At 47.2% G+C, this 26,863-nt stretch overlaps 13 protein-coding genes across 14 annotated transcripts; 8 read left to right on the plus strand and 5 right to left on the minus strand.

The window, feature by feature from the left end:
• Nucleotide 1: 1 nt before the first annotated feature.
• E1B28_007115 (uncharacterized protein) lies at nucleotides 2-2,016 on the plus strand. 2 transcript variants are annotated; one of them, XM_043151826.1, is made up of 6 exons: nucleotides 2-469; nucleotides 523-606; nucleotides 657-1,162; nucleotides 1,217-1,310; nucleotides 1,371-1,641; nucleotides 1,702-2,016. In XM_043151826.1, the coding sequence occupies exons 1-6, from the start codon at nucleotides 39-41 to the stop codon at nucleotides 1,819-1,821; spliced, it is 1,506 nt and encodes a 501-aa protein (XP_043009906.1). In that variant the 5' UTR covers nucleotides 2-38; the 3' UTR covers nucleotides 1,822-2,016. The 2 variants fall into 2 exon arrangements, with proteins under 2 accessions (XP_043009906.1, XP_043009907.1); XM_043151827.1 differs by having other exon boundaries at nucleotides 1,217-1,641.
• Nucleotides 2,017-2,694: 678 nt separating this feature from the next.
• Nucleotides 2,695-4,646, minus strand: E1B28_007116 (uncharacterized protein). The gene is made up of 7 exons (XM_043151828.1): nucleotides 4,447-4,646; nucleotides 4,141-4,372; nucleotides 3,998-4,088; nucleotides 3,810-3,934; nucleotides 3,227-3,748; nucleotides 2,942-3,172; nucleotides 2,695-2,879 (listed from the first exon to the last, which is right to left on the minus strand). The coding sequence occupies exons 2-7, from the start codon at nucleotides 4,366-4,368 to the stop codon at nucleotides 2,718-2,720; spliced, it is 1,359 nt and encodes a 452-aa protein (XP_043009908.1). The 5' UTR covers nucleotides 4,369-4,372; nucleotides 4,447-4,646; the 3' UTR covers nucleotides 2,695-2,717.
• Nucleotides 4,647-5,400: 754 nt separating this feature from the next.
• Nucleotides 5,401-5,761, plus strand: E1B28_007117 (uncharacterized protein; the record flags this gene model as incomplete). Its single annotated transcript, XM_043151829.1, has 2 exons — nucleotides 5,401-5,561; nucleotides 5,620-5,761. The coding sequence occupies 2 exons, from the start codon at nucleotides 5,401-5,403 to the stop codon at nucleotides 5,759-5,761; spliced, it is 303 nt and encodes a 100-aa protein (XP_043009909.1).
• Nucleotides 5,762-6,159: 398 nt separating this feature from the next.
• Nucleotides 6,160-7,493, plus strand: E1B28_007118 (uncharacterized protein). The gene is made up of 3 exons (XM_043151830.1): nucleotides 6,160-6,418; nucleotides 6,474-6,948; nucleotides 7,003-7,493. The coding sequence occupies exons 1-3, from the start codon at nucleotides 6,401-6,403 to the stop codon at nucleotides 7,053-7,055; spliced, it is 546 nt and encodes a 181-aa protein (XP_043009910.1). The 5' UTR covers nucleotides 6,160-6,400; the 3' UTR covers nucleotides 7,056-7,493.
• A 319-nt stretch (nucleotides 7,494-7,812) lies between these two features.
• On the plus strand, nucleotides 7,813-8,538 carry E1B28_007119 (uncharacterized protein). The gene is made up of 2 exons (XM_043151831.1): nucleotides 7,813-8,068; nucleotides 8,123-8,538. Exons 1-2 carry the CDS (start codon nucleotides 7,816-7,818, stop codon nucleotides 8,500-8,502), a joined length of 633 nt encoding a protein of 210 aa, XP_043009911.1. The 5' UTR covers nucleotides 7,813-7,815; the 3' UTR covers nucleotides 8,503-8,538.
• A 270-nt stretch (nucleotides 8,539-8,808) lies between these two features.
• On the minus strand, nucleotides 8,809-11,099 carry E1B28_007120 (uncharacterized protein). Its single transcript, XM_043151832.1, has 10 exons — nucleotides 10,807-11,099; nucleotides 10,729-10,747; nucleotides 10,439-10,676; nucleotides 10,349-10,381; nucleotides 10,278-10,299; nucleotides 10,145-10,223; nucleotides 9,935-10,087; nucleotides 9,802-9,877; nucleotides 9,630-9,744; nucleotides 8,809-9,576 (listed from the first exon to the last, which is right to left on the minus strand). The coding sequence occupies exons 1-10, from the start codon at nucleotides 10,894-10,896 to the stop codon at nucleotides 9,343-9,345; spliced, it is 1,059 nt and encodes a 352-aa protein (XP_043009912.1). The 5' UTR covers nucleotides 10,897-11,099; the 3' UTR covers nucleotides 8,809-9,342.
• Nucleotides 11,100-11,497: 398 nt separating this feature from the next.
• E1B28_007121 (uncharacterized protein) lies at nucleotides 11,498-13,024 on the minus strand (the record flags this gene model as incomplete). Its single annotated transcript, XM_043151833.1, has 8 exons — nucleotides 11,498-11,788; nucleotides 11,855-11,953; nucleotides 12,025-12,133; nucleotides 12,188-12,335; nucleotides 12,398-12,500; nucleotides 12,562-12,784; nucleotides 12,837-12,879; nucleotides 12,937-13,024. 8 exons carry the CDS (start codon nucleotides 13,022-13,024, stop codon nucleotides 11,498-11,500), a joined length of 1,104 nt encoding a protein of 367 aa, XP_043009913.1.
• A 409-nt stretch (nucleotides 13,025-13,433) lies between these two features.
• On the minus strand, nucleotides 13,434-13,817 carry E1B28_007122 (uncharacterized protein; the record flags this gene model as incomplete). The annotated part of the gene is made up of 1 exon (XM_043151834.1): nucleotides 13,434-13,817. One exon carries the CDS (start codon nucleotides 13,815-13,817, stop codon nucleotides 13,434-13,436), a length of 384 nt encoding a protein of 127 aa, XP_043009914.1.
• A 666-nt stretch (nucleotides 13,818-14,483) lies between these two features.
• E1B28_007123 (uncharacterized protein) lies at nucleotides 14,484-15,585 on the plus strand. Its single transcript, XM_043151835.1, has 6 exons — nucleotides 14,484-14,642; nucleotides 14,702-14,994; nucleotides 15,044-15,081; nucleotides 15,151-15,221; nucleotides 15,280-15,413; nucleotides 15,468-15,585. Exons 2-6 carry the CDS (start codon nucleotides 14,761-14,763, stop codon nucleotides 15,576-15,578), a joined length of 588 nt encoding a protein of 195 aa, XP_043009915.1. The 5' UTR covers nucleotides 14,484-14,642; nucleotides 14,702-14,760; the 3' UTR covers nucleotides 15,579-15,585.
• A 1,042-nt stretch (nucleotides 15,586-16,627) lies between these two features.
• E1B28_007124 (uncharacterized protein) lies at nucleotides 16,628-17,587 on the plus strand (the record flags this gene model as incomplete). The annotated part of the gene is made up of 4 exons (XM_043151836.1): nucleotides 16,628-16,665; nucleotides 16,724-17,150; nucleotides 17,213-17,501; nucleotides 17,559-17,587. The coding sequence occupies 4 exons, from the start codon at nucleotides 16,628-16,630 to the stop codon at nucleotides 17,585-17,587; spliced, it is 783 nt and encodes a 260-aa protein (XP_043009916.1).
• A 601-nt stretch (nucleotides 17,588-18,188) lies between these two features.
• On the plus strand, nucleotides 18,189-19,242 carry E1B28_007125 (uncharacterized protein; the record flags this gene model as incomplete). Its single annotated transcript, XM_043151837.1, has 5 exons — nucleotides 18,189-18,226; nucleotides 18,285-18,555; nucleotides 18,618-18,797; nucleotides 18,864-19,008; nucleotides 19,067-19,242. The coding sequence occupies 5 exons, from the start codon at nucleotides 18,189-18,191 to the stop codon at nucleotides 19,240-19,242; spliced, it is 810 nt and encodes a 269-aa protein (XP_043009917.1).
• A 181-nt stretch (nucleotides 19,243-19,423) lies between these two features.
• Nucleotides 19,424-21,954, minus strand: E1B28_007126 (uncharacterized protein; the record flags this gene model as incomplete). The annotated part of the gene is made up of 6 exons (XM_043151838.1): nucleotides 21,603-21,954; nucleotides 21,432-21,539; nucleotides 20,453-21,384; nucleotides 20,329-20,395; nucleotides 20,110-20,278; nucleotides 19,424-20,060 (listed from the first exon to the last, which is right to left on the minus strand). Exons 1-6 carry the CDS (start codon nucleotides 21,886-21,888, stop codon nucleotides 19,424-19,426), a joined length of 2,199 nt encoding a protein of 732 aa, XP_043009918.1. The 5' UTR covers nucleotides 21,889-21,954.
• Nucleotides 21,955-22,961: 1,007 nt separating this feature from the next.
• Nucleotides 22,962-26,788, plus strand: E1B28_007127 (uncharacterized protein; the record flags this gene model as incomplete). The annotated part of the gene is made up of 16 exons (XM_043151839.1): nucleotides 22,962-23,070; nucleotides 23,128-23,277; nucleotides 23,336-23,428; nucleotides 23,487-23,790; nucleotides 23,842-24,529; nucleotides 24,597-24,737; nucleotides 24,788-24,919; nucleotides 24,975-25,259; nucleotides 25,338-25,393; nucleotides 25,457-25,555; nucleotides 25,610-25,677; nucleotides 25,738-25,859; nucleotides 25,912-25,947; nucleotides 26,007-26,064; nucleotides 26,115-26,310; nucleotides 26,383-26,788. 16 exons carry the CDS (start codon nucleotides 22,962-22,964, stop codon nucleotides 26,786-26,788), a joined length of 2,943 nt encoding a protein of 980 aa, XP_043009919.1.
• Between the last annotated feature and the right edge of the window lie 75 nt (nucleotides 26,789-26,863).

Below are 26,863 nucleotides of genomic sequence, written 5' to 3' on the forward strand. Positions count from 1 at the left end.
GGTTGGATCCAGGCTCAGTCTTTCTATTGTAAACGGTCATGGTGAAGACAACGCCTAACGATTCATTCCCAACCCCAACTTCGCATACACAAGCAGAAACCGAAGAAGTACTCCTCAAACATCTACCTTTGACGGAGGACGTCAAGCCATCTCTACAACGCGATAATCACCTCAGGTTTCTCGCTCGTCATCTAACACAAGGGTTTCCGGCACGATACATCTCGCAAGATGCAAGTCAGCCATGGCTAGTGTATTGGACCTTGCAATCATTCAGCATAATGCAAGTGGGTATGGACCCAGGCAATAAACGACGCGCTGTTGATCGAGTATTGGCTTGCCAACATCCTGACGGAGGATTTGGTGGAGGACCTGGGCACGAACCACATCTTCTGCCAACTTATGCTGCTGTGTGCTCTCTGGCGATTGCTGGAAACCCCGGAGAGAATGGCGGATGGGATCAGATCGATAGGTGAGTCTATGTCTGTAATGACGATCCGAATGTGTAGACTAAGTGGCGCACAGAAAAAAGATGTACGAGTTCTTCATGTCGTTGAAGCAGCCAGACGGATCCTTCACGGTATCGAAGCTAGGCGAAGTCGATGTCCGGTGAGAACCATCAAATTCTTTCGGCCACTAATCTGAGTTCGACTGCCTAGAGGCATCTACTGTTTGCTTGCAGTCGCTACCCTTCTCAATCTCCTCACTCCAGAACTTATCGCTGGCACTGCCAGCTTCATTGCGTCTTGTCAGACGTACGAGGGCGGCTTTGCCTGTGCCTCGTTTCCTTTCTTCTCATCCATACCCGAATCGCCGGAATCGCTTTTGTTGTCCCCGCGACCGAACTTGGGTGAGGCCCATGGAGGATACACTTTTTGTGCCGTTGCGTCATGGGTGCTATTACAACCTTTCAACCGCTTGCAGTCTAGATTTTCCAAGATAAACACCCGAACTTTATTGAGGTGGCTTGTGCAAATGCAAGGTGCTGATGTTGAACTGGGAGGCTTTCGCGGTCGTACAAACAAACTCGTGGATGGGTGTTATGCATGGTGGGTCGGAGGCTGTTTTGCTCTTCTCGAAGGTTTGGACGGAGTTGGAGAAGTGCCAGGGTTACACGATGTGCACGATGAGAAACCGGGAGAGGGAGACGAATGGTTAGATGACGGTATGCCATTCTAATTATTTTTTTTTTTTTCACCCTAACATTCAATCCGTGTAGTCGGCTCGGATCCTTGGAATACGAAAGCTCTTCAAGAATACATCCTCTATGCCGGCCAACACCCAGCCGGTGGCCTCCGCGACAAACCTCCCAAGTAGGTGCTTGTTCATTGGCCTGATCGAATCGACCTCGATCCGACTTGTTGCCTATTCAGGAACGCCGACTCCTACCATACACTTTATTGTCTTGCCGGTCTTTCGGCTGCTCAACATAAAATCACCCCTCAAATTGGACACAAGAACGCACTTGAAGCGCTTTGGCAGTCAAACTCGAAAACGTCATTGACACTCGAATTCGCCCGGGAAGCGGAGGGAAAGAATGTGTTGGATGACGACCTGAGGAAAGAGGTTTACTCGACCGCACTTTCGTGGGGCGAGGACTCGAGTACAAAGAGGGAAGTTGTCGGTGGGAAGGAGAATCGGCTCGTAAGTCGATCATTCTGTCCAGGTCCATATTTCTCAGGTTGTTTAATTTTTGATTGCCAGAACGCCACACATCCTCTTTTCAACCTTACTGCTACTCACGCTGATGCGATAATGGCATATTTTTATGGACAGCCGACACCTCCCCCCAGAGTTCGTGCCGAAAAGAAGGACCTTCGATGACCCGGTGTGACTTTTACTGATTGGCTAGGGTCGGTATACCCTCCTCAATTTAACCCGCAACTATCGTTTGCTGGTGATGCAATTGGACATGAACAGCGTATAGTTTGAATCCTTCTTGTACTACTCCTATCTGGGTATCATACAAATCTACAGATACAATTGAAATCTAAACGGGCTTGTACATTCACAGCGCCTCAAGCCATGGGAAAGAATGAAAGTACCAGATCTAATTCCACAACGAGAACCGCATCGATTCACGGTCTCAACGTTGGATCGCAAAAATTGCCATTCGGCGACGCATCAATATATCGGCGAGCTTTGACAATGGAAGCCACCGGAGCCGGTCCTCGATATGAAGGAAGGCCAGCGAGTATGACCGCTTCCTCAATGGGCCACCGGACCAGTCCTAGAAATCCTCGCGGCGACAAGAGGAATCATGAATACCTGGAGAGGTGGAGAGGATTGGCGAAGATCGGACCATGAGAGACAACCTTTGCGCCTGCAGATGAGTGCATCTCTCGTTTCGAATTCATTGCTGTTGTTTGAACAATGCGCCGCCGAAAGGCCACAGATGATTTGGAGGAAATTGAGTTTAGCAGGTAGATTCGGATGTCATGGTTGTGCTCGAAGAAAATCTATTGTCCTATGTTGTTGAATGTTGAACATTGAGGAAGAGACCAGTCCTAGTGATGGTTCCTGCAACCTGTGATGTACCGTTATAAAGTCCTGTCCAGTGCCTTCCAATGAGGATCTGGAAGTAATTCGAATGACGAAGTTTCACTCGAAGGAGGCCACGACCCACATCCGAGATTCCCGCAACCAGAGGATCGGCACTTCATGTTCACGCAATTCTTGCATATTGGAACACAAATCCGTATATTAGATATAGAAAAATCTCACGAAACAACTCTCTGATTAGGTTTTGGTGGGTAGCGTTTATCATGCCGAAGGTATAATTCAGGTTTCTTGACATTTAAACCCGGAATATTGCTCTGCTGGAGCAATGGTGCCTGGTGCCATGAGTCGACGAAGTGAGATTCGCCCAGTTCCATGGGTATCTAGCGGGAGGTGTGTGTGTTTCGGGTCACCGTAAATAGGAGATAGAATGAGAACGACTAACCACATATTGCCTTGAAATAATTTTGGTCCAATCAACGTTCGCCATCCAGGGATGATCCATAATCTGCTGTACGCCATAAGTTCCAAGTCGATTTATAGGGTAAGGCTGTAGAAGAGCATTGATGAATGCCTTCAGAGTCCTTCCAACGCGGATTTCTCCTGCAGGAGGCCAGTAATAGGTGCATCGGCTGATCCTTCGCAAACAAGATTCATTGGTGCTCCCAAAGAATGGCTGAAGACGGTATCAATGATCTGTGAGACAAGTAGGAGCAAGGCAAGGGCTCACAAATCTTCTCGTCGCCATTTCATACATGATAATTCCAGTTGCCCACCAGTCCACATTGGGGCCAAAGAAAATAGACCCTCTCTGTCCGACACCCATCTGTATCATCTCTGGGGGAGTGTAGAGTATTGACCCAGCGAGATGCCAATCGGCCAACCTGGGTTTTGTGCCGTCCTTCACAAAGTCTTCCTCAACTCTTCTCGCAACACCAAAGTCAACAAGAACTGGGTAACCTCCGGGACCGATGAGTATATTCTCCGGTTTTACGTCGCGATGGACTATTTCGTGCTCGTGGAGGAAAGCGAGCCCTGCAGCTATCCCGCAGAAGTAGAACTGGATAACACGGTCCGGCAGAGGTGCATAATTGCGCATGAGCGTTCTGAGGTCTCCGGAAGGTATGAATTCGAGCGCCAGGTAAACGTTCTTCGAGTCTACAAAGCTTCCTATCATCCCGGTAACGAAAGGATTCCAGGGAAGTTCTGTGAGCACTGAACGCTCTTTGTCCTTCTCGTATACGAGAACAGTCTTGTCAGAAATTGACTGTCAGAGATACGCTCGCTCCTTGAGGAGAAGAGGAAAAACCAACCGGATCGAATTCTCGCATGTATTTCTTTGACACGGTTTTCATAGCAATTAGTGTGCCGGGTCTGTCCAAATCGTGGGCGTTGCGAACTGTGCGTACGAGGACAACCTTGCACGACTCTCCCTCACCTAGCGCCATAAGTGAGAGTGAGCCAGTGCAGTTTGTGGAATGGATTTCGACTGTGTACTCACCCAGTGTTCTGACGCATTCGAAATCTTCTAACCTGAGAGGCGGTGGTCTAGGATCTTCTGGTTTCAAGCCTGGACCTGGCGCATGCGAATACTAGAATCAACGACATCAGAAATACACCCAACTCGAAGAATTCACTACGCACTTCGGGTTTCTCTAAACCCTCATAATTCGACCTGAACTGCCATCCAAATTCTAGCCCGTCAAAGTCACGGGAAACCTGATGGAGCCTTATTATCTGGTCTTCGCTGAGTGGCAAAGGTCGATTCCGAACGATAACTTCGTAGTCTTCGAATGGGGTCCTATATTTCGCAGGGCTTGCAAGCGAACGTCTGGTTGAACGGATAATGGACGGACTTCGCGAAGGAGGCATGATTCTAAGGTAGAAAAAGAGGGATACGAGGATGTAAATAAGCAAGGTCGTTCGCTTTTGTTCTATCGAAGGACCAACGCTTGGACACCCAAATCCAGTTACACAAAGGAAGACACATGTAGGTGGCAATAGGTGGCATATGATGGAATTCTTGTCGCGCTAGCGGTCATTGTTCTGAAAGAAGCTCCTTTTGTAGATAGCTGGGGAGATGTGGTATTTTAGTTTGGGAGGTTCATGTGAACAGGTAGAGAAATGAGACCTTGAGAGAAGACCCACATTTATTACGTGACAGATAAATACAATTATTGCTATTTCGAAAATAGTTGGCGCGGCTCCCACGGACGCTCCCCAGCCGCACATCTGGTACAAAATCTTCGAGACATGATAACTCGCTCAGATTTCATCTGCTTGCCTTAATTCTTACAGATTCTTGACGGTGTAACTCAGGGCTAGTGCAGCATACAATAAATTCCACGTAATGTATAATTCCGACATCTCTGAAAAATCCAAACCTATTTACAAGAAAAACATGGAAACGAGCGAAGTCCTAAGTGAATAATCTCCAGAAATGAACCATCAGATAGTCCAAGTGCTCCTTGAGTGTATACACTTGCGTGAGGTTGCAATTCAGCTGCGAGACGCACTGCCACCTTCTCCTCACCACCAACCACCATCATGACCGATGGCAAACGCTTCTCTGATGATTTACGACAACCTCTTACTTTCATGGGCTCGACTTTTTCAAGCCAGAGCATCAGCGAAGCTACAGGATGCAGAAAATGAACACTTCAACGAATTCTTTCTCAACATCAGAAGGGATTATTGTGCAAGGCAAACATGCATGAGCTGCGAGGGCGTAAGAGAGTATTGAAATTGTTCAGCTATCAAGGTATGTAGTGAGCATTTGTCAGAAACAAGGCATAGCTTGATGAAATTCAGCACTCGACTCAATATCACCATATCGCTATCAACTATCTAGCTTACACTGAAGAGAGCGGGGTATTCCATGAAGAAGATATCTTCTGTTGTGATATGCTATCTACTGTGCTAACCTACGGACAGATCACCAAAGTAGTGATTGAGCGTTACGAAGAGCAACGAGCGAATTTCCGAAACCATTTTGGCCACAACTTATGGCCTGAACGAGTTGGACGGCCTGTTTTCAAGAAGACATCTTTTGCTCGCGGGCGAAGGCAAGTATAAATTCGACATTTCGGCATTTGAATTGATGCAACTCACCCAATGTTTTAGATACTCTCTCCTTCCAGCACTTTCTCTCGACGGTGTAATTTATATTCAAGTGACGGAAGGCTCATACATAGCCGCCAAGTTTTACGACTTTGTTGACTGCCTTCTTGACTACATGCAACCTTTCCCAATTGTGGTGCACTAGACGGCCTTTCAAGTGATTTAGACCTTCATTTTATGCAGTCACCAATCCACTGTTTCGCTCATTCTCATGTTTTTCTTGTAAATAGGTTTGGATTTTTCAGAGATGTCGGAATTATACATTACGTGGAATTTATTGTATGCTGCACTAGCTCTGAGTTATGCCGTCAAGAATCTGTAAGAATTAAGGCAAACAGATGAAATCTGAGCGAGTTATCATGTCTCGAAGATTTTGTACCAGATGTGCGGCTGGGGAGCGTCCGTGGGAGCCGCGCCAACTATTTTCGAAATAGCAATAAAAGGCTTGAGGGTGGCCGAACGTTGTTGGCGTCGCTCCGGCATCGCCGTCCATCCCGAGATAGACGTATTTCATATTCCGTATTTCCTTATATAGTACCAGATACGCCTTTCTGTCTTCTCCCCCCGTCGTCTCCCCCTTCTACAGAGTGCGGTTAACTGGAGATCTGACAACGTCCGACTCCGTCAAAGCTTCGGTTTCCCACAGGTACCGTGCCACTCTCATGGGTCGCGTAGGGTCGCGTCCGAACGCGATTACCGTAGCCTCGCATCAGTCGCAACGCTCTCGGCTCAAATCAACTACCTCACAGTCTCGAAGGAGGAAACTGATAATAAGTCTCTCTCTATGGAGGAACTTAATCATGTGCGTGAATCGTAATTCATGAAGCCTCCTAATACCTTCACTAACGTCATGGCAGACGCTGAAACTCGACTACATCCTTGCCCACGAGCCGTTCGACGAGATAGGTTGGCAATATTTCCCCATTCCTGAATTCGACCTCAAACCACCAATCTTTGACTACGCAATCGCGCTTACGCTGGACGAACTGCATGACTATTCTCGTGCTCACTTCCCCGATTCCGAGAACATGATAATGTCGTTTGTGGTGAACATACGCCGTGTTTTGTGCAGGTTGAATGATATGTTCAGTCTCCATCCATTGTTGGGTATCTCCGATAGTGTTGCCCTCACGAGGAAATCGAAAGACATGCTTATATCCATCAGACTTTGCACCAACTATCGTCGTCCGAGAGCCCTTCCAAATTGCCGTCCATCTGTGAAGAGGTTGATGACGATTGCGGATGGTTTGGAAGCCGAATTTGGGAAGCCGATGAAGTGGTATCTCAGCGGAGACAACGATACCGATCTCCAGCACGACTACAGTGTCCCTAGTGAGTTGATTTCACACTGCACGTAACAGCTTTTACCGAAATTTCGTTTGCCAGTGTGGAAGCTGGACGAAGTTGAAGCGAAGCGCGAGAAAGAAAAGAATTCATAATGGGTCCAGTCTCGTTCATTTGTCTTGACGTTCCTCTGCCCGTAGTGCCAGAACATGAGTGGGCGCCGTATCCACTGGGCCACTCTACCATATTTATATCTCCCAAGATTATTCACTTTCTCTTCGTACTTTTCCATCATAACAGCGGCTCCGGATCCACTCGCAATAATCTGGATATTAGAAGCTTGAAACGCCTTCCTCGCGAACTGCGGGGACTTGGCGTTGTTTAACACGTCACTCGAATTTCCTCCAACTGAAGATGGACAGTCAAATAATCACCCCTCAGAATTCGATATCATTTGAAGTTTGTAGTATACCATGGTACACTGTCCAGTACGTATAAAAAGGCTTTGTGTAAAAATATCTTCCTAGCACTGGCAGCTATCGTACTCAATTGAAACAATGTCTCGGGTCCCTTGAGTACCCGGCGACGACTCCATTAGTTGATTCCATCGACAAATATCACTGGCAGCAGATGATTCTAACTTGTTTCAAAACTATGAAGGGCAGGTGCAGGCGCCGCGCCATGTCCTCGAGACTAAAAACCATCCGAGTAGTGACTGCTTGTCGTCCGCTCTGAAAGAAACGATATTCGGGATGGTTTCAATACTAGGAAGATTGTAAGACGTGTTTGCTGCGGCGGTCGTTCGACGAGTTGTTCGAATTTTGTCCCTGTCCACTGTCTGGATGTAGTATCATGTCAGAACCTTGGAGTGTTTCCTTTCGCCCAAATTTGAATCGACTGGGGACGGGTAGTGAAATGGCAATCACACCTTATCCGAGAAGCTCGATGTCTCTTCTTTTGATCTCTCACTTGAATCCCTTTATCTTCGAGGCCACGACTGGCGGATGGTCAATCGATACTTTGTTTGTGGACTCAAAACCTGAATGGCTTCGTACTATCAAATCATTCATTTACCCACCTACTTTAATGAACTTTCTTCCCCTTCTCAACTTGTTTGCCCCTTCAATTGAACATCTTATTATAAAGCACCCAACGTGCTATTCATCTGGTGTGTAACTTACCAACGCGGCACTTGATAACTCGTTGACGTCGTCCCCGTTAGGCTCAATAAGCCCCTTTCGTTCCCTTCGAATCTTGACGCTTGTGCTCGCGAGTCACCGTCGTTTAGGCCGCGATTTCCTAACCTTGATTGAGGCGGAGAACTTAGCTGTTATAAAACTCAAATTTCATACAAAGATCCCAGAAGAAGAATCCTATGCTCTGAAGGGCTACGAATGGAAACAATTTTGCTCGTTGCTTTTGAAGAAGTTTCCAAAGATTGGGAAACTTGTGATCTGGTTTGCGTTGGGCAAGTATGTTGGTCAGGAACGAAGAAAGGAGATTGATGCCATAGTGAAAGCACTCTTCCCTGACTCGTGTTTTGCGGGAAATGAGATCGGAGTCACAAAGTGGGGTGAATTCGTGGTCGCGCTGTTGCACTAAATACTTACTCAGGTGTTGAGAACCCTTATGGACCTCCTTACGAAGGCGAATAGGATACAGGCAGAAAACAGACCGACTGGACGTGGTAGAGAGTGAAAGTTCAGGTGGATTGTGCTCGGGATCGTTCGCTCAAAGGCAGACCGAGTCCCAGCTTTTGGAGCTCTTTGGACGACATGTCCTCCCGATTCTCTCTCTACATTTTCTTTGGGCCGTGTTACTTCTATCGCAAGGTTCTCGTGTCTTCTTGTTAGGTCTTTCCATCCCAGACGAAAGGAATCAGGGTTATCAACGCTGAAACATCTTGAGGTGTGAAGTATACGTTATGCGAAATATATGTAAGGGGCTCAGTTCGCAAAAACTTTACCTCGACAAAAGTGGGAAGATATACGCGATTACCGTTAAGAGCTGCCAAATTTGTGGGCATTTGTGGGTGTCACGCTCATAAACGTGAGTTCACGGCCCGACGAACATGGCAACGACAATAGTCATGTCGCATACGACAGTGAAGTCTCGAACTATCCTTGAAACCCTTCAATTCCCGTCAATTACGCTTCCCGACAATCCCATCAGTACAACCAACCTTCACACTTCCAGGCCAAGCACAACCGCGATTATGCCGGAATGATCTTTCGATTCCCCTAGAGATTATGCAGGGGCTCTACTCCAGATATCACGAGCAACTCCTCTAACCCTTCAGCATGTTGTATACACGGACACGTTTTAATTCCTAACCAACTTGATCTGTAATGTACATTGGATGTCTATTAAACGACGATTGAACTTTAACACAAATAAGGACCGAACCGACTGTTAACAGTACATTGCGGGGCGCGTTCAACGTCATACAGCATGCACTGCCAGAAGTGCTTTGGGAAGAGGTTTGAGGGAGTCACCCTCTATCAGGGAGTTACGGTAACCAGATGTCGACAGTCGTGAAAAGAACAGCGACCCTCCTGTTGGCTGGATTGAGGACAACTGGACCTGGCTTGAAAAACGTGGCTGAGTTTCAATCTCATCATCCGAGGCATTCATGCGCAGGCGTATGCGAACTATGACTAAAGTTGGTGCGATCCCCTGTTGAAAGTGTCATTACCGAAACAAGAGTGTCAGGCCGCAAAAGAACATACAGCAGTAAGAACAACCAGAGGGAGGGTGTCCAGAGGGACGTTATATCGATGAGATGTATTCACGATACTCAAATGTACAGTTGTCATGAGTGGATAAAGTATCCCGGATTGAAGGCTAGCGGAAGAGTAATGTATTAGGGTGGTAAAGCGGATGAAAGGAGAATCGTCGAACATTATCTTTATTAGGTTTGTCGCAACGTAATTTCTTGATATTGCGACGCCTCTAGCAATCCACCATATTCGTCCCGCTTCGAGAAACGGATGTGAGTTGATATTACTATTACTGAAGGTCTCGGATCGCTCACCGGTCAGAAAGGTTAACGCCAAGTTGAAGGCCGCACTTGTGATCAAACCTACAGCTTGAATAGTCCCACCCTTTTCAAGCAAGATAGTGTTTGATGTAACCCTTCTATCTCCATAGCCGATGAGAAACATGATTGCTCCAGTGCAAGAAGTCACTTAAAGGAGCGTTTGAGTCAAGCCCTCCATATGCATACAAAGAACTAGCTGCTTACCATTCGTAACGAGCGAGACAAAAATCAGCGGTCCTAGGATTCGTTTGCGAAACCCCCAGATGATGAAACATCTATGCACCTGCCTTCGATATCAGTGATTACGATTTATCTTTGATGATAGCGAGCTTCTGACAAGGATGAAATCTGCACATAAACTGCGGGAATCCATCAGGCGAAGTCTTAAAACGTTCGACGCAAACTTACTTGGCCAGAACAGGAAGTGTTAAATTGAACACGCTAAAACACGCTTCTTTTGAGCTCGGAGTGTAGACTCGAGCAATGCACTTCACTCACTATATGGTGGTTTTGAGTGTGTCGTGTGTTAGGAAATTGTAAATAGGAAAGGTATCCCGGGTTATGATGAACGTGAGCTCCACCACAGATGTTTGTATCAACTTCGTTGTCTCTACAGCAACCATGGTGGTCGATACCACGAACAGAATGACTAGTGAGGCAATGCAGAGGGGTTGCCGTCGTAATTCTCCCTGGCGTAGTACGCGTACGCAAAGAACAAAAAGCGTGATATAGAAACCTGAAGCAACGTTAACTGAACGGTTCGACAAACCGAAAGAAAAGAAGCAGACCGTAAAGGATGCACATTACCTATTCCTCGTTCATTATCATTAGCCACGACATCATGACTGTGATTTATGAAGACTCACCAACACCGTCACAATAGGGAACACTAGAACATTCATATTCCTGGCTTGAAGCAGTGAAAGATATCGATCTGAGTCCATCATCATCATCATGAGGGAAGGAAAAAGCCGAGTGTAGGACGGAGAGGGTATGCTCGAGCTTTTGTACGAGTCTCCACAACTGATTAGAATTAGCGAATTACACCACACACAGCGAAGGCTTTCCGTTCGGGGATACTAGAACAGCAGATCGAGTCTCGCTTACGTCGAAGATCATTGTTCATACAGCGTTGGGGAGTCGTCCAACAGCGTCCTTGATCTAAAAGAGAATGATTCCGTAAGGTGATGTTCTGAAAATGCCACGTGGATGCTGGTGCTGTAGACGGCTCGAGGTTATTATAGACCTTCGACGAGCGCGATTTTGTCCGAAGTCAATTGGTCAACAGCGTTGCTCTGACCGATCTAATAGAGTCGGATGTTGTCGCACGATATCGAAAGAGAGAATTTGGAGAAGAATGAGTTTTGAGCATACAGTACAGCATCTGTATAAATAGTGTAGAAACGAGTAGGTGGTAAAGAAGAGATATTGGAATTTACAGGACTATCATGCCGGTCGATGCTTCACGTGCGATTTACAGGGAGATAAAATAAATAGAATAATAAGAAATATCAGAGGGAACGAAAAAGAGAATGAATCTCGTGCTGTGGGCTCTACTTATTTTGTCAATCTAGCCTTCCTGTCCTCCTCACAAAATCCTGACATTTCACTTGTCGCTTGGGAAGTCTTCCGAGCCGCGAACTCCATTGGAGGGAGACTTCGCACAGTTTTCCCGTCACGATTAACGGGCTTGACGGAGACTCGTATCCCACCCGATCCGGATTCCAAGCTTCCCAATCTCCCGCAGAATTGCGCCTCACTGACAGACATCACTTGATCGAGATCTTCGTTTTCAGAGTTCCAGATGGATTCACGTAGGATTACGATCATGAGCGTTGGGTAAATCGCCTTTGTAATGACCCTTGTTAGCAATGGCAAGTGGGAATGTTTTTAACGGAGGAACCAAGAACGCACCACAAATTGGACAGTGGAATAACCTGAAATGCAGATTATCATCCGTCCAACGCTCTCAGGGCCGCCGACGACTAAGGATGTTACCAGAAGATCGGCGATCTGCGTATGCAAAAAAAAAAAAACTCAATCATCGGGACCACAGCACAGAACCGCATAACTGCGCAACGCACCAACATGATAACGTATAACGTTCCCGATTCGATCAAAAGAACGAAAACGCTAAACAGTTTGTTCTTTTTCTTAGCGCTCAGCGCGAGGACAAAGGCGTCCCGCATCAGCCTGTCGAGCAATAAAATGAGGGAAATGGATGAGAATACCAGGGTGTTTACGCACCAGGCCTTCCAGACAGTAAGCACCATCACAGATATGTTCATGACGATCGACAAGACAGGTGCGAGGGTTTGTGTCACTTTGCATAGTCGAGAGTAGTTTGTGCTCGATACGCCAGACCCACAATGGGCCGCACAGACAATCATGTTGACTGAAAGTAAAGAAGTATGTTAAAGGTCGGCGCAACAAAGTTGAATGGTAGCGGCTACTTGCTTATCATTAGAACCCACCAAAAGACAGGTATTGAAACCAGTATCCGCCTGTTGAACCATATCGCAGAAAGACGCCATATCACCAAAATGTCACCGACAATCATCTAGAGTTCTTGCATAAACCAAAAAAAACCAACTACAGTAGTCGATAATGGGATTGCACACCTGACACTCGAAGAGTACGCTGGTAATCTTGGTTTCTTTGGCGACGAGAGCGTAAAAAACGTTGAATTGACCATCGGTGGACAGATCTTTTGGATCAAGGAACAGTTCCACTAGACCGACTAGTTGTGCAACTTCTAATGCCCATAGAGCGCTTGTGATGAAGAAAAGGACGTAAAGGATCAAGAGGATAAGAAGGTTAGCCCGGTTCTTGAGACCTCGTAGCCTATCAGTGTGCATGAGAAGGTACTCCGATCTGTTGAGACTGAAAATTTTACCAAAGACCTCGGGTTGCGAAGCAAAGAAGAGCGATGTAAATACCTGTCAATTTCGGTGAGGGTGTTGGTATGACGGCAGTACGGGTTCTAGGAGACCGACCGTATAGAATTGTAACGACTAAAACAGGAGTAATCCTATAAACAAAACCGAGACCCGCTCGGTGCATGCCTGCGTCATCGAGTGCCATCTTGAATGAAGTCGAACACCTGAATGACGAAGGAAAAGTTTAGTATGAAAGGGAGAGAACCGAGGTCCAAATTGGATAATCACTGACTGTATTTAAGGAGGAGTTGCAATAGATTAATCTTGCTTGCAAATGTATGTACCGGTTAAACAAAGAATCAAGTTCCTGACGGGCTCATGGGTCTGGAGTGATAAATTTCGAGTGAGTGGATACCACCATCATCCTGGTTGAATTACGCCCCCAAGTGTGCGAATCGTGGCCGTGCGTCTGTCAAGCTCCTGTGAAGTGGGAGTGGACATTGAATCAATGGAGACAAAGATCCAAGGTTCACTGAAACGGATGGTGTGGTTTGTCCTAAACGTCGACTGTATCCAGTCCAGAGGGTCAAGCTGCTGACGACAGAAAGTCACTATCACTGACGGGAGTCCTGCAGAACGGTGTAAGGTACATTCAACAAGGGAAATGTCGAGCATCGATGGATACAACAAAGATCACTGATCAAGATGGATGATGAAGGAATCAGTGAAGGATCCATGCGCACAAGACTCAAGGATGAGAAAAGTACGCAGTTGGTACGTAATGACTTTGCCTTGCTGAGCAAGCGAAATCGAGTTTTGACAGAGTGTGAGTGAAAATGGTACGTGGTGATTCTGACCGCGAGTATGATTTTGATTTTATTGTTTGGTCGGCTAGATGGGATTGTAGCCACAAACACCCTCACATTTGGCGGTAGAAGAGTCGTTGAGGTAAGGTCGTCTTCAAACAAGCCTAGCACTTTCCACTTCCTGTTGTGCATGGTACTCTCTGTTTCCAGGCCGTCAGTTCATCGGTGGCAGATGTCTCAATCGATTCGTTCGCTTTCTGTTTACCCTTTCCTCTGTACCCATCTCTGTCCTATCTTCTTCACCTGCACTACCATATTCTTCGTCAATAAAGAATCACTTTGTAGTGGAATCCAGCCGTTGTCCATCAAGCGTGGCGAGATCTAAATGTTGGTGATGATGGTGGCAGAAGTCAATACCGAGTATCGTGATTGAAGGAAGAACGTACCTAGAACGTTCAGCGTGGAAATGTTGTCAGGGTTTTGAGGCAAGGAGATTTCATAGTCGCTGTGTCATGTGTCTGCACTCTCCAACGCCGCTTGTAACGCCAGGATTTGGCGTACATAATGATAATGAAGGGAGCCAGACAGAATGCTGGGATCGACGGTAGTCACGGTGATGAATCATGATGGTCACGGTGGTCCATGAAAAGCATATTCAATGGGGTCTCATTAGGCTGTTCGATTCTAAATTTTCAAACGTTGCAGCTTTTCGGCTTTTCGGATTTAATGATCTAAATTTGGTAAAAAAAAGTGCCGAAAAGTGGCTTTTGTCCGCCAGTAAAAAAGCCGAAAAAAGCTCAAAAAAGCCGAAAAGGCTTATATCATTTTGCTGATGCCTATCATCATCATCACGTCCATAGCTTATCTGCATGCCCTCGAGCTAGGGAGCACTCTAAATACGTTACATGCCCGCTTGCTTGACGAGGCTCATCTGACACCGATCTCTGCCAATCTCCAAGTACCGACTCGGTCATGGGTCTCGCCACTGTCAACACTTCCTGTATTTTTCCTTGCTCCGTGAGAAATAATCGTTCACAAGGTCTCGCCAACCACGCTCTAACTATGCTTCCTGCCAGTACCCAAGGTGTAAATAAACCGTTGTGCCTGCTCATCAGGAAATCACCAATTGTCCATTATGCGAGCTTTCTACCGGTCCTCAGCTCCTGTTGAAGGTGTAAACGACGTCTCCACCAACACTGGACAACCAGTTCTTGCTGAAGATCTCCAGAAACTGGGCTTGCAGCTATCCCACGTTGGTATCGGGTCTCAGGGCCTCGCACGAGCCAAGATCATTGCTCAACAGTCTGGTTCCCTCACCCCCGACGGGATCAAGCTCGACGGCGGGTCTATGGGCGAGGATCGATGTAAGGTTAGTTCATTGACTCTGCGGATGAGACCATAGCTGACCAAAGGTACAGGCTTTTCTAGAGCTAGTAGAGGCCGCCGTGTCGCAACGGTGAGTCGGGCAGTCGCCGGGCTCGTTTATGACTTGTCAATCTCTACTAACGCCACCGTATTTGTCCAGCGTGGTCCTCACTAACCATGTACAGTTTCTTGTGGAAAGTGCTAGTGAAAATCTGTACTTGGACATACAAGGTACTGCTCGCAACCCATCACCGCTTCCCAGGCCTCGCCTGTTTACACCCTATGGCAGATCCAATAAAAAACAAATGGATTCGAATCGAGTTCTGCGCCGGCGATTTCTTGGACTTGCCCGCAGGCTTACCACTTCAGGTGGGGTTCAACCCACAAATATTGCAAAGTTTCTGCATCATGTTGTTCACAAAGGTTGGTTTCAGTTAGTCCTATTTGCCCGACGTCAACCGTCTAAACTATCCCCAGACGCCCGGTGCCGATTTGGACCACTTCATCACAGGCAAACACATCGTACTCGGAAAGAGTCCGGAGGCCGAGAAACATCGCGCCGTATATCACAAGGCTCTTGGAATTTGAAGCACATACATGGACCTTTGTGTTGTGACACCTTTACCTGTAATAAGAAAACAATGTGATGAGGACGCCTTTAGGGTTAGTAGCATCGGCAAAACGGGATATGCAGACGCGTACACTCTCATCCTTGTATGGGAGACCAGGACATTACATGGAGGTATTGATATTTTTTACTCTACCATGCCTACAACATCCGTAAGCTCACGCTATATCCATACGTCCATGCAGTTTATACAGCCTCTATTCGTGTAAAGATACCCATACAAATAGTACGTACAGTACCCTCCGAATCGTGGCCTGTCCTCTAAAGTGTACCGGTTAAAACCATGAATACGAGTGGTGTATAGGTTGGCTTAGAGATTGTTAGACAGGTTGGCCAAAAGTATTGAGAAAACTCAGTACTTACGCCTTATGTTTCTGAAGACAACATGAGGACGGCAGAGCGGTCATACGAGTCCTCGCTATAATCATCTGACTCGACATTTGGCTCTTCAGACAGATACTCCTTGACGGCAGTGGAGAACACAGTCCATTTACCCCAACCGGCCATCCTTCACAACCCGATAGTAGCTCCGTACAGGTGCGGCCCAGTTCTCGTCGCTGAAAGCTTGTAATTCTTCGGTAGTTTGGTTCTCCCTTCCTTCTTCCGTTTCTCTTGCGAGTCTTAAACACTGCATTGTATCCAGGTGATAAGGGCTCTTTCATACTGAAATTTGATAAGTTAGTACAAGAAATGAACAAATTGACCTGACGACGGCACGTACTGTTTCCTTAGGCTCCGATGTAAAGATAGTACGTGGCACTGATTCTAATCGCGAGTATGATTGACGGAGATGATTTTGATTTTATTGCTTGGTCGGCTGGATGAGGTTCTTTGCATATGTGTTAATGAGTTCAACCTTCAACGGTGAACGAGACAACGTTGGGCGCAGTTGCTAACAAAGCACATGGCCGTTACGCATTTATCACATGCTAACGCGTCCGTCCGGCTAAATGTGACTCCAAGTTAAGTTACCGTTCTCTTCTCCTCGAAGCTCGCTGCACCGTCGATTATGAAGATTGAGAACAGAACTTTCGTGGTATCTGGTGGGTGAGTTGACGAAGATAAGCTTTGATTTGGAAAGCCTATATATAATATTGTTCCAAAGTTCTTCCGGTCTTGGGCTTGGGACTGTTCATCATCTCCTCGAAGCGAACGCATTCATTTCTATCCTCGACCTCTCTCCTCCACCAGAAGACATAGCTTCATCGTCAAGGGTCAAATTCTTCAAGACAGACATCACCGAGGCTGATGAAATCGAAAAGGCAGTTACCGCCACTGTCGAATGGTGTCACTCGACTGGAGCAACCCTTGGTGGAGTCATCAACTGCGCTGGGGTCGCAGTCGCCTCTAGGATTATTGACTCACGCAATGAACCTCATTCTTTGGATTTATGGAACTTTGCTCTGGCCGTCAACCTAACAGGAGCATTCAACCTCACCAGGCTCGTTCTGAAACACTTGGTACATGTTCAGCCAGAACCCGGTCGCGATGGGGAACGTGGAGTTGTTATCTTGGTAGCCAGCTCTGCTGCTGTAAGAATACCCATACGTTTTCGGGCGTGAACCGATTTGCTGACTTGTCATCCGTCATCAAGTTCGAGGGTCAGCCTGGTCAAGTCGCGTATGCGGCCACGAAAGGAGCATTGCGGTCAATGACATTACCTCTGGCACGAGACTTGGGGCGACATGGAATTCGTGTCATGGCTATTGCACCTAGCCTCTTTGACAGCAATATGACAAACAAGATGCCCGCCAAGGCTCGTCGTAGTTTGGAAAACGACCTTATTTTCCCCAAGCGAATGGGCGAAGCGAAAGAATTCGCGCAAACAGTCAAGTGGATTTTGGAGACTAGCTATGTTAATGGTGAAATCGTCAGGCTCAGTGGTACGTCCTACCCCTCTGGATAACATACCATATTCACTCCCCTCCACGTTTCTCCAGCTGCTTCGAGAATGCCCGGGAAACTCTGAATACCGTTGTCTTTCTGGATTAGATTGAAAACAATCCGCCTTTACTTCAATATAATTCTCTGTCAATTTCTCCTTACTCACTCAGCTCCGGGAAACGTTTGAACCGATACTTCGCGTGCTTACAGATGGCACTTCATTGAAACCAATTCAAGCATTCGGCTTTCACGGGTGCGATCGCTCGTTGAATGTTGGACATCTCAATATATAGTGACTGGTGAAGGGAGGAAGCTGATTACGGATTGTTGATCACGCCAATGAGGAACGTGAAACCTCGTGGTTACACCGCCGCCGGGAACAGTCCCGGGATTGACGATCGGAAGATGGATGCCTCCGATGGTGTGGGATGGATACCATCTGGAGCGAAGACTGCGTTGCTGTGGGTGCACTCAAAAAGTTTGCAATATTCGGTATCAACCTTATATATCCCTTTCTTCTCTTCCCTCATCCATCTACCCCTCCACACTCTGGCCTTTTCCCTTGTCTCGTTTTCAAGTCCCCTGCCTTCAATTAGTTGCGGCGTCCTCGAAATTTAACCACAAGTTTCCCTGAGAATCTCAAAACTCAGCGACAGAAGACTCGTCTCTCAAAACTCGTTGCCGCCATGAAGATTGACAACCGTACCTTTATCGTTTCCGGAGGGTGAGCTATCTGTTCATTGTATTCATCATGTCTCTCTTGGTGACATGCTATGCTATAGGTCCTCGGGCCTCGGACTAGCTGTCGTCAGAGACCTTCTGTCTTCAAAGGCATACGTCGCGCTTTTAGACCGAAAACCTCCCCCGAGCGTCGATGAAAATAGTAGTAACATGACGGGGGCATCTACGTCCCGTCTGTGTCATTTCGAGGTCGATATCATGGATTTGAATCAGGTATCAGACGCTGTGGAGAAAGTGGTTTCATGGACCGCTCAAACAGGCGCCCATCTGGGTGGTGTCGTAAATTGCGCTGGGGTTGGTGTGCCAGAGCTGGTAAGAGTCAACTCTTGAGGATTCTTTTTCGAGTCGGTCGGGTATCTATGAGATATGTTCAGGTTATCACTTCGAAAGGCAAACTACACTCAAAACACCGTTGGGACCAAATTTTGGGGGTTAACCTCCACGGGACGTTTCATCTAATACGTTTAGCGATGAAACACCTCATTCGAGTGCCTCCAGAGGACACCGAAGACGCGGAGCGGGGAGTTATTATTATGGTTTCTAGCTCTGTCGCGGTGTGTATTTTCTCGGATAAGCAAAAAAAAAGAAGGGTTGTTTCTGATTTCCAAGACTCGGTTTAGTACGAAGGGTTAGCCGGTCAGACGGCTTATGCAGCTTCGAAAGGCGCGATTTGTTCGATGACTCTACCAATGGCCAGAGAGTTTGCTCGGTTCAATATACGAGTAGTCACTCTGGTACCTGGATTGTTTTCTACGCCGTTAACAGGCACGAATCTTTCCTTACGTAACTTTCGCATTACTGACTGGTTTTTTTAAAATATTAGATCAATTGGGTCCAAAGGTGGCCAAGGATATGCATAAAGAGGCTCTCCTATACCCTCGGCGGTACGGAAAGCCAAGCGAGTTTGCGCAAGCAGTTAGATGGGTGGTAGAATGTCCATACGTCAATGCGGAAAACTTGAAGCTTACGGGTGGTTTAAGAGTTCCCACTCGGATGTAAATTTTATGGGCATGGGCAGGCTTGTCATGTACTGTGGACTAGTGTTCTTCCGACAGATTAAGTACATACTGCGAGTTTTCAGAGGATACCGTAGACATGAATAGTACGGGACGATGATACAAAACATTATAATACATATACGTCTTTTCAAGTGTAATCGATTTGAAGAGGAGGAAAGTTTTCAGCTACTAGCCAGAATCATATCAGCCTCGACACACTCCGTGGGAGATCTAAACACCCTCAACACGACATGATCGGGTAAAACTGTTCTGGATCTATAAACCCTCATCTGTAAATCTTGCCTCCTCTTCTCAGACTCGGATATGCGACTTGATGTACTCGTATTAGCAGCCGCCGACTTGGGTGTTCGGCTAAAGTATGAAGAGGCATTGGACGACACAGATTCCCGCCGTGTTGCAGGTGTCTTTCTGGTGAAAATGGACGAAAGAGAGGTTAAAGAAGAGTTGCGAGAACTATCATATAAAGGCTCAGGTTCAGATGTGAACTTAAAGTAATTGCTATTCCTGTTGTTGGAAATGGATCCGGGGGTTGTAGGTGTTTCGTTCGTTACGGGCCATGAGGATGATTTATGAGGAGTTTTGGACGTGTCGAGAGGTGCAGGACGTCTATCTCCGTTAACATAATGTTGGAAGTTCCAAGTTTCTTGATCTACCGTAGAACTCTCCTCTTGACTCTGGAGGCTAATCTCAGGTGTTGCCGTCAATACTCGGAGGCCTGTCGGATCTTCAAGGATGTCCCCAGAGCCAGTATCACGGATGAAGACAGCCAAAATCTGTCGCGGGTTTTCTTTTGCGAGTCTATGATAATGGTTCATCAGTGCAAGGGTACGGAGAGGAACTTACTTACTCTGTGTATAGTTCTAGATCCTGTTCGCCGGAATCGCCCACAAGAATGAAAGAAGAGTCGGGAAACGCGTTAAGAATATCTTGAACTCCAGCGCGCTTCCTTGCTGCAGGGGCAGACAAAAGACCACTAAACAAGGATCGTCCAGCATATGACTTGAGCTTTATGGAACCTAATGGAAATGTTAAGCTTCAAAGAAGGGAAGGGTCGTGGATGACGAACCTGGGGGCAGATTTGCGATTGCGAAAAAGTCTCCGAGTATCGGAAGCAGCTCAAACGGGCCATTAGACTAGAGAAAATAGCAGATGAACGACATGTTAGGTCGTATGACAGTCAACCAACATACCACATAGTGGAACCGAACGCCTTTTTTCCACATTTCACTATACCATTCTCCCATTCCTGGTATAACCAGATCTTCCAACTCGTTGACGAATACGTTTCGGAACACAGAACGAGCACCTCCAATGATGTCGGAGTGTTTAACTGTGTCATCGATATCTGAAATGACGCGGATAGGTGAATGGGTAAGAGGAACATGAGCGCTTGTGGCGGCAGTAGGTGGGAGGGGCGAGACGGATCTGGTTGAAGTGAGATCGGTTGAAGAGGAGGCGGCAGATGAACTAGATTTTTGGTTTGGGAATAGTTCTGCGGTGACAGATAACTCATGTTCGTGTGAAGGGTCTCCAAACGCTATGTCGAGCGCAGCAGGGTGCTGACACATGTCCTCCCAGCCTATCCGAAACAGCGTTTGAAAACTGCCATCGACGCCTGTTTGAACAGTTGTAGTTGCCAAATGTTGGTGATCACTCGAGGATTCGGAATCATGAGATGTAGCTTTGGCGAATACTCTGATCCGTACCATTCGTCCTGGCAGGACTGACGACCAGAATGGCAGAAGACGGGCCTCTAAATTTGCATGTAGTTTGCGTACAAGTTCTTCGGGAATTGAGACTGCGGCTGTAGGAGTGCTTTGTTTGGTTACGACTTTCTCAGCTTCACGGTCAATCGGCGGGGGTGAATCAAGTTCAGGAGAGGAAGAGCGCGAGGAGCTGGATTCATCACTGTCCATCAAATTTTGTTTCGGAGAGTTCAGACGCTTGAACTGGCGTTCAAGCATCTCAATCTCGCGCTCCATTGTCATTTCTTCTGGCCTAGGAGGAAGATTCACTGTTCGAAGTAGCTCCTCAGTAGAGGGAGTCAACCGTGTTGACACTAGACCGAGATCTTCCCCAACCTTTGAATCGTCCTCACCGAGCTTGGGTAGAGCAGCGAATCCTAGAACGCAACGTTGGTTGACAAGTAAACGGAGGTGCTCATCATACCTTTAGCAAGCCTCATAAAAGTCCGTTGTGAACGACTGGCAAGTTCTTGTCCACGATGAGCCGATGCAAATCCAGATATAAATATGTCGACCTCAAACGCAAACGACCCTAAGGTGAGTTCAAGCAAATTGTACTTCTAACATCACAAAAGAGAGATAGATCGGTGCTCACCATCGGTTGCAGAAAGAGGCTTCCTCGTTGCCCACCCTGGAAACATTGCTATTTCCTCTTTTCCGTTATTCCCTCTGCTGATCTTCTGACCCGCCCATTCCCGCCATGACTGTTTATTCCCTACTCTCTCGCTCCCATCTACAGGTCCGAGTTGGCGTTTTATCGAGCTGGGTAGAGAGTTTGTGAAGTCTTTTTGAGCCAGATATCCCTTGAACGAAGTCAGCCGCGAAGATGCTGCCGATGCAGCAAGCGACCTCCAGGAGCTTCCACGCATGTCTTCAGACATGACATTACCAGACCGTTGTCATGAATATGGTCAGGAATGAAAGGTAATATGTATGTCATGTTCAACACTGCCGCGTCCATATTAAATCGTCCCACGATTACCGAGTTACTCAGTGCCGAGTTGTAAGCTTCATCTAGCACTCACCTTCGCCGTAGTGCCAGAACTCGGACAAGTCTTTCCAGTGTCTTGCTTCCTTCAAGCTCGCAGTCCTAACCAAATATTGCTCTTGCTACCACGATCTCCAACTAGGTCGCGAAACGGAGAGCCACACTCGTCTGATGCTTCAACGCGTTTTCTCTTGCTTTTCGTTTTGGGTGTCTTGTTCATCTTCGGGTACCATCGCCAAATGTTGCTCTTCGTACTTGGCAAAGTTTGTCGCGGTTCGATGCTGTGCTCGTGCTTGCTCGCAAAATATTTAAAAAAGGATCTGCCGGGGTTGTGCGGTCGACTTGGATTTCCTTTTCCTCTCTGACAACTGTGCGGTCGTGCACTCTCCGTTTCACTCCCAAAAGTTAGTCGACGGTCGACCCTTTCATGCCTTTTGTTTTCGGACGACATACTTCAACAGAAGATACAAGGATTCAAGCGCGCTATAGATCCATTCTACACATCCAAACTTGCACTTTCCTGCCCTGTTCCAGCCCTTCTTAATATGTTAGTGGACTACAAAATAACGTCCTCGAGCATGGTCTATCAAGAGGCTTTGTGAATCTTATCAGCTATTGTATTTAATAATTATCCTCAACTGCGCGGGGTCCAAAGAAGGAAATGTTGAGTTGAAGGTTGAAACCCTGAAACTTGGACGAAGATATAGGATTGCGGAAAATTGACGATCAGAACTTGATTGACAGTGCATAGGCGTAATAACTCGTAGTTATCCAGAATATTCTCTCATTGCTTTGATTTTGTACTGCGCGCTGTGCCGAAATCATGGGAAACGGCCCCTATTCACGATGATCAAAACGCGTCCGCGTCCGCACACGTTCTCTACCTAGTCATCTTTATCCACCACCACCACCACCAGCTCTCCTAAAACAAACAGATTCCTTCTGCAACTTGAACCCCAAAGGCTCATGCCAGTTTCCAGCTCCAAACATCCTGGGGCAGATAACATCGAAATATCCGACTCTGAATCTTCAACTGCTGAAATCTATCCATCCAAACGTCGAAAAGTTTCTGAAGGTACCTTTCATATTATGGAAACCATATTCTCTACCCATTTACGCGCCCACGCGAAAGGTTCTTCTCATTCTTCTCACACAATGGCGAGTGCGAACCTTGCAACAATGAACAGCCACCTCAAAGGGCGGAAAAGGTTCAGGGCCGATGTGGAGGTTATGAAGGAAGCTTGCCAGAAAGGCTTCATGGCTTACGATTTTCAACTTACGAGTAAGCTTTCTTCGATTGTATGCCTTTTTGCAACGCCACTTCAACGCCGATCTTCAAGAGTTTAGCCCTGGAGACGAAGACGGCTCTTTTGAGATACATGTAGCCACTAAAAGCGGTGAACCCATCGTTTCTGTAAATTTTCTGATCTCAGGTATGGGATTCATCTTTTCTCCACTTGATCTTGTCATTCATTCCTCATTCCTTGTGAGATACCTCGGATTACCCAAAGGACCACAGCTGTTTCGCTCACTCCATGGAAAGCGATCCACCTGTAAACATTCAGAGCGTGATTGAGAACGTATCCACCTCTCCTGCACGCACAATCGCCGAAACCGTGGAGAGCATGCTGTCCAACATATCAAAGGCGATGACTTACGGCGATGCCGCTATGGAAACAGGGAGCGAAGATGACGACGAGGAAGACTACGAGGTGTACGATGTCGACGACGAGTTCGAAGACCCTGCCTATGCGGTCGGAACAACCTCTAAGTTCCAGCTGGGTTGCTTACAACGGTTGGTCGTATCCGTTCCTTGTACTCACCAATACCTGACTTCCTATCGAAGCGATTTTATCGACACAGTCGCCAGTCTCTACCGCCCAGGCCTCATCCGTTTCGGCCTTAACGATTTTTGTATCAGTGTTTCGCTTTCAGTCGTCAAATTGGCGGAGTCCATTCCCCCTCGTGCCCTTATGGCTTGGGACCGGCGCTTGTTGTCCCGCTCGCAACACCTCGTGCTTCTCATATCAGGCTTCCGCGGCGTCTATCCGCCACCAGATCTCACTGCAGCGGGACGAAGGGAAGGCAGTACAGCAGGGTCTACACCACTTACCTTCAGGGTCGGCCTTAGCGGTAAATACAAGCCTGGAAGAGATCAAGCACGGGACGCTCAACGTAATTATGGATTGATAATCAGAGACGCTGAGGATGAACTGCAAGCTCAGAAGGAGAAGGAAAAACAGGAAGCGCTTGCCGCTCTGTATGAATGGGATGGGGAAGGAGAGGACCCTATGGCGTCAGCCGATATGCCTCCAGTGGGGGAAGAGGAGGAGGAGGAGATAGAGGTGGATGAAGAGGGCTTTGATAGATTCAGTTTGAGTTCATCTCTCGAATCTCTCATGGATCAAAACTTCTCAAAATTAGTGGAAATTAGACGACGGCATAGGATTGGCTGGGCCGGAGCTGAACTAGTCTTGTGGGAGGTCGAGCAAAATCAGATCCCAGAGAAAGATATCGTCGTTTTGAAAGCCAAGGTCAGTTTCTGAGTCCCTCTCTTTTTTCGTTTTGTATGCGCCACCCTAAAATTATTATTTGATGCAGGAGATTAAGGCTGTAGATGATGAGGAACACGGCTTCGCTGATATCAAGAATCTCCCCCACGACCCCCTCGCCGGTCTAGAACCAGAGGGGGAGATTAACATACCATTAACAGCGTTTTGTTATCTCATCAGATGTCTGATTGTAAGTTCTCATTCTGAGGAAAGATTATCGATTTCAATCCTATCCGGTAGCTCTGCACACGTTACTGTATCGTTTGCCATAGGAGGCTGGAAACCGACTATGAAGCGCTCAAGCCCTACGTCTGTGGCGCGAAACTTTGTGCTTATCAATACTATACTCTCAACCAGGGTCCTTCTCTCGAGGTATAGTCCATTTATTAATATCTATTTCTACTAGATACTGACCATGTTCCTAAAGTATGAGATTATTCACAATCCCAGGAGCGTCGATCTACTCGTTTCTCTAACATACTCTGCTGCAGTAGAAGGAGGTCTCGACGATCCTCTTCCCGTTGGATTGGGTTTACAAGTACCCGAACCGGACATTTCAAAGGTTTCTGATGCACCAACTCCTATGCCAGCGATTGCGATTGCAGGGATGCCGCTTGCACAATCTACTCCTTCCGCTCAGTCCGTCTTGAATGAAGTGGTCTCCCTTAAGGATGTCCCGCTTCATGATTTTGACAGTCTCGGTCTCAAACAGGTAGATACCATGGTCCTATGTATTCATCTAAGAATTCCTGATCACCGCGATCATTATCTTCTTTCTATGGTGCATTAGATGCGAGCTTCCGTCGCACAGCTGATCGATTCTCTCCCCGGTATTGACGATATGAGGTGAGGTTCTGTACTTCGATGGTGGTTATAGGGCCCCCGATTTACGATTTACGTATGCTCCAGGAAATTTCTTATGCGCAAACGCCGCACAGGAAAACCTGTACCGAAATTGGTGGATTGTGATCCAACGGTGATTCCTGCAGCGTGGAAGATTTTGCGATGGTAAGCCACTCCTGACACTTTCTTTCGACTTTGACTGACAATTGGATAATAAAGGATTGTCGGTTCTTGTACCGCGTACTTGGAGGAAATCACGGATCCAAACGAATGTGTTCGAAATATCGGTGAGGCGAAAGCGGTTCTGTTGATATTCGGGGGTTCTTAGGCAAAGTCTTCCTCTGTAGAATCGTCTTGGCGACAATACAGGTTCAGCGTTGGCGCGCCTGATGCTGAAGCCAAGTTCAAGGCATCGGTGGAAGAAGCTCAAGCTACGGATACCAATTGTCAGCAATATCCTTCTCTATTTGTAAGTTCGCCGCTCAATGAGTTGCCGAGGTCTTCTCATCCCCTTCTTACAGGCATTTCATGGCTCTCCGCTGAGGAATTGGCACTCGGTAACACTAAATCCGTCCTCCACTGTCGTGGGCACCAGCTGATTACAGCTGGAATTCAGATCATTCGTCATGGTTTATGGTTCAAGACCGTTGCCCATGGCAGAGCATACGGACATGGTACGCAAGTCTGTCTTGTCTCTCGCCGCTCTTCAACTTCCCCTACACAGGAGTCTACATGGCAAAGGAAGGCACGATCTCTCTGGGCACTTACTCGGCTGGTCATCGTGTTGGCATTTCCGGCTGGCGCAAGTCCAAAATAGGAGCAACCAGCTGTGCCGCTCTGGTCGAGGTTGTGAATCAACCTTCAAAGTTCGTCAGTAACAACCCGTATTATGTGGTCCAGCATACCCAATGGCTCATTTGGTTCGCTCGATATATTCCCCTTGTCCCATTACCCTCGAATCATTCTGATATCTGTTTTTTCTCTCCCCCCAGCCGATATCTCCTGGTGAAGACTGGTTCCGGGAACGATGGCACGCCCTTAACTACTAACATGACGGAGAACAAGGCAGAGGCAGAGATATCCAACCATGTGCCCTACGTCAAACTTGACCCGAAGCAACCGATTACGCTGAATAGCAAACCCCTCGAAATTCCAGATCCTGGCCATAAACTCGAAGTTCTGATGCGAGAGAGACGCAATGAATTCGGTTACCAAGATGAGGAGATGGATGCGACTGATCAGGAGGTGTTCAACTATGTCGAAGGAGCTGATTTCAACGGAAAGGGAAAGGGAAAAGAGGTCCAGCACAATGGCTATATCGACATAGACTTTGAGATGGACGCCGCCGCCCCTGGTACAACGCACCACTCCTTCGCTGTAGGCGACGCTTATCATTAGGGATCGAAAACTCAAGATCGTCCGGTCGATGACTGGGTTCACGATCCCGAATACGTCCAGCACGCGGCTTCCCTC

This window comes from Marasmius oreades, chromosome 4 (genome assembly GCF_018924745.1).
Source record: "Marasmius oreades isolate 03SP1 chromosome 4, whole genome shotgun sequence".
In the NCBI taxonomy this organism is placed as follows: Eukaryota; Fungi; Basidiomycota; class Agaricomycetes; order Agaricales; family Marasmiaceae; genus Marasmius; species Marasmius oreades.